Genomic DNA, 3,501 nt, shown 5'->3' with positions numbered 1-3,501 from the left:
AGAAAAAGGATCACATCCTTCAATACTTATAAAGTATCACTCTTTAATATTAATCTACAATGTAGAAAATAAATAAATAAAGAAATAAATAAAAAAAACATTAAACGAGAATGTGTCCAAACTTTTGACTGGTACTGAACTATGGGTAATGTAGTCCAATACCTCTTTGTTTACATCCCTCACACGTTCGTTCATTCGTTCTTTCGTTTTCCACCCGTATTCCGACCACGCTGGATACTCTGTGCTATGATTGGTCTTGCATTTCTCTCACCACGAGTAACGATTGGTGCACTGACTTTGTGTAAGAAAGCCTAGCCAATTAGACGCCGCAGGAGGCGGGCCTTTCCGGAATAGAGGTGGAGAGAAGCGACCATAGCGGATTGTACTTGTCGGTCAGAGCGGTTTCTAATGCGTTGTTCCAGATGATGCGCGGGAAGACCATCATCGTTACCGGGGCGAACAGCGGCATAGGCCGGGCCACGGCGGTGGAGCTGCTGCGGCGGCAGGCCCGGGTGATCATGGCCTGCAGGAGCCAGGAGAGAGCGGAGCAGGCGGCGCAGGAGATCCGGCAGGAGGCCGGGCCGGAGCAGGGCGAGCTGCTGGTCAAACTGCTGGATTTAGCGTCGCTCGGGTCGGTGCGCAGTTTCTGCGACGAGATTATAAAGGTATTTAACTAATTTAGTTAGTTTATTTGAATTAATTTAAGTTATTATTATGTTATTTTCCCTCCACGCGCCAGTGACAGCTCACAACCACTGCTAATGCTAGCTAAAGCTAATGAGTCACCAAGCGAAATCTCCGTTCCACCTTAAACAGTGCTTTGCGGGTATGTACAGACCCTGTGCTAGTTAAGGTGGACTTAAAAAGTCTAATAAACTAAATTAATACATGTATGTATAAATTAATACATTCGCTAGCTACACTTTTAAGAGCTTCTCCAGCTTCCAACACACTCACACACACACACACAATATATAAATATTTATATTAATATATATATATATATATATATATATATATATATATATATATATATATATATATATATATATATAATCAGAACAGTAAACTCTGTCTTCATTTGCTCATTCATTAATCCAAACAGAATTAGAACTGAAGAGATCTGCCAAACTAAATGAGACCATAACAGATTTCTCACCAAAATCCCCTGCTTATTTTACTCTGAAAAGAGATTGCACCACAATACATGTTTTACAAGTACATTTTTGCATGCTTGGTGCAATTACCCATTCTCACCATAAACTTACTGGCTGTCACTTTAAGATCAGGGGTTACAATTTAATATGTCGTAACATATTGCAATTGTTTAAATCCAACTTTAGGAAAACTGTCATTTATATAAGAAAAATAAATCATTTTCTAAAAGAAAATTGTACTATATTTTTATGGACTATAAGGCACATCGTATTATAAGGCGTATCAATGAACGTCTATTTTCATACATAAAGCTCACGGGATTATAAAGCGGATTATAAGTGACAGTAGTAAGGAACAAGGGTGTTGCCATGTTTTCCTTCTTATGAGGAAGCTAGCAGAAGTGCGGAAGTAAATAAAACTGCATCTATAATAATGCTAAAAAAATTATTTCAGTGTCAAACCTGCACTGAATGTTAATCTACACAGATTTCTCTCCTGATAACTGTTTATTTGTGTGAGTAAAGCACTTCTGTTCCTTTGAAGAAAGCTTAGACTGCCAATTTTGAATATTAAACTAGTCTCATTTCCCTTAATCGGATATGTATCAAGTTTTAGTACCACAATGTTATTTCTAAATAACATACATTTGACCTCATTGAGCCCCTGCTTGTAAAAGAATGGAAATTGGTAAGATTTGGAGGCAGTCCTGTTGTCCTTTACAGAGGACACTAAATAAAATCTGTGGTTTGAAAGGGTAAAATTAGTTTACATTTCTGAAATCTTACCAAAATTGTAGTTAGGAATCTTATTTTGAAGAAATAAAAAAAAGAAAAATGGATGTCTCAATAAAACCGCAGGATGAGGTCTTGACAATACTGTATGATTCGAACAGTAGGGAACAACAACAGTAGTGGACAACAAATTTATTTCTTGGTCTCGGGAGGATAAGCAATTTGAAGACATTTGATAAGACACTTGAACACAAATGATGGGGCCTGTTTTTAGAGTGATCATATTTCTAAAACATGTTCAACAAGTGCATCTTTTTTTTAAGGATGCCTTTCCAAATTCTTTGGTTTCTAATGTTCTCGCCTTTTCACTGCTCACAGGTTTCATGTTTTAAAATCTATTGTTCCCATCTTTAATATCTTGAAACAGGAGGAGCCCAGGATTGACGTTCTAATCAACAATGCCGGCATCTACCAGTGTCCCTACACAAAGACGGAGGACGGCTTCGAGATGCAGTTCGGCGTGAACCACCTGGGCCACTTCCTCCTCACTCACCTCCTGCTGGACCTCCTCAAACGCTCCGCCCCCAGCCGCATCGTGGTGGTCTCCTCCAAGCTGTACAAGTACGCCGACATCAACTTTGACGACCTGAACAGCGAGCAAAGCTACGACAAGGCTTTCGCTTACGGACGCAGTAAGTTGGCCAACCTGCTCTTCACGCTGGAGCTGGGCCGGAGGCTGGAGGGCACGGGCGTGACGGTGAACGCTCTCACCCCCGGCATCGTGAGGACTAACCTGGGTCGCCACGTCTACATCCCTTTCCTGGTAAAGCCTCTGTTTAGTCTGGTCTCGTGGGCTTTCTTCAGAACACCGGAGCACGGAGCACAGACCTCCATCTACCTGGCCTGCTCCCCAGACGTGGAGGGGGTGCAGGGGAAGTGCTTTGCTGACTGCCACGAGGAGGAACTGCTCCCTAAAGCTACGGATGAAGAGGTGGCTAAGAAACTGTGGGACATCAGTGAGGTGATGGTGGGTATCAGCGCCTAGTGGAGAGCATCTAGCGGCAGCTCTCTGCCAAATAACGGACGATCAAAGTCGATGGACAGTTAAGAGTGATGCCTTATCTGATTTGATAAATTATTACAGTACAACTCCATCATAATTCTTGTCAAGCTGTTTCACCAATTTAGTTCAGCACTGACTTCTGCAGTGAACACTTGTTTCCTGTGAGCAAACTAATAAATCAAGCTGTTGCCAAACCTAACTGAAAATGAGCAAAGTCTTTTCTCCACCGAAAAAAGCTGTGTATCCAAATAGTATATTCATTTCCAGACCCATTTCTAGAGCAGGGGTCACAACTCGCGGCCCGCAGAACGATATTTTGTGGCCCCCAAACTTGCAATTAAATTTTAGTGTTAGTGCGGCCCACCCGCAAGAAAGACGCACCCTCTCACCGCTCACTAGCACAACGCATCCTATTCATTTCAATGGAGAGCCTTGGCGCATGCTGGGTTGCGTTGCGCTAAACGCAGACCCGCCCTCCAGCAAAAAAAGTTCAGCAGATCTCAACTTTATTCAATTTAATCCATCCACCGCGCCGTGTCCAGCCAATCA

At 42.3% G+C, this 3,501-nt stretch overlaps 1 protein-coding gene across 1 annotated transcript; it reads left to right on the top strand.

The window, feature by feature from the left end:
• Positions 1-336: 336 nt before the first annotated feature.
• Positions 337-3,151, top strand: rdh14a (retinol dehydrogenase 14a). The gene is made up of 2 exons (XM_007247538.4): positions 337-665; positions 2,317-3,151. Exons 1-2 carry the CDS (start codon positions 423-425, stop codon positions 2,932-2,934), a joined length of 861 nt encoding a protein of 286 aa, XP_007247600.3. The 5' UTR covers positions 337-422; the 3' UTR covers positions 2,935-3,151.
• Positions 3,152-3,501: the final 350 nt, after the last annotated feature.

The sequence above is a fragment of the Astyanax mexicanus genome, chromosome 7 (genome assembly GCF_023375975.1).
Source record: "Astyanax mexicanus isolate ESR-SI-001 chromosome 7, AstMex3_surface, whole genome shotgun sequence".
NCBI lineage: Eukaryota > Metazoa > Chordata > Actinopteri > Characiformes > Acestrorhamphidae > Astyanax > Astyanax mexicanus.
The sequence above is the reverse complement of the archived record's forward strand: the minus strand, read 5'-3'. Positions and strand labels throughout refer to the sequence as shown.

Excerpts from the sequence above, each read along its gene's own strand:
- rdh14a (XM_007247538.4), top strand. The coding sequence starts at position 423 with ATGATGCGCGGGAAGACCATCATCGTTACCGGGGCGAACAGCGGCATA. Across the intron at positions 666-2,316 it reads TCTGCGACGAGATTATAAAG|GAGGAGCCCAGGATTGACGT; the intron begins GTATTTAACTAA and ends ATCTTGAAACAG.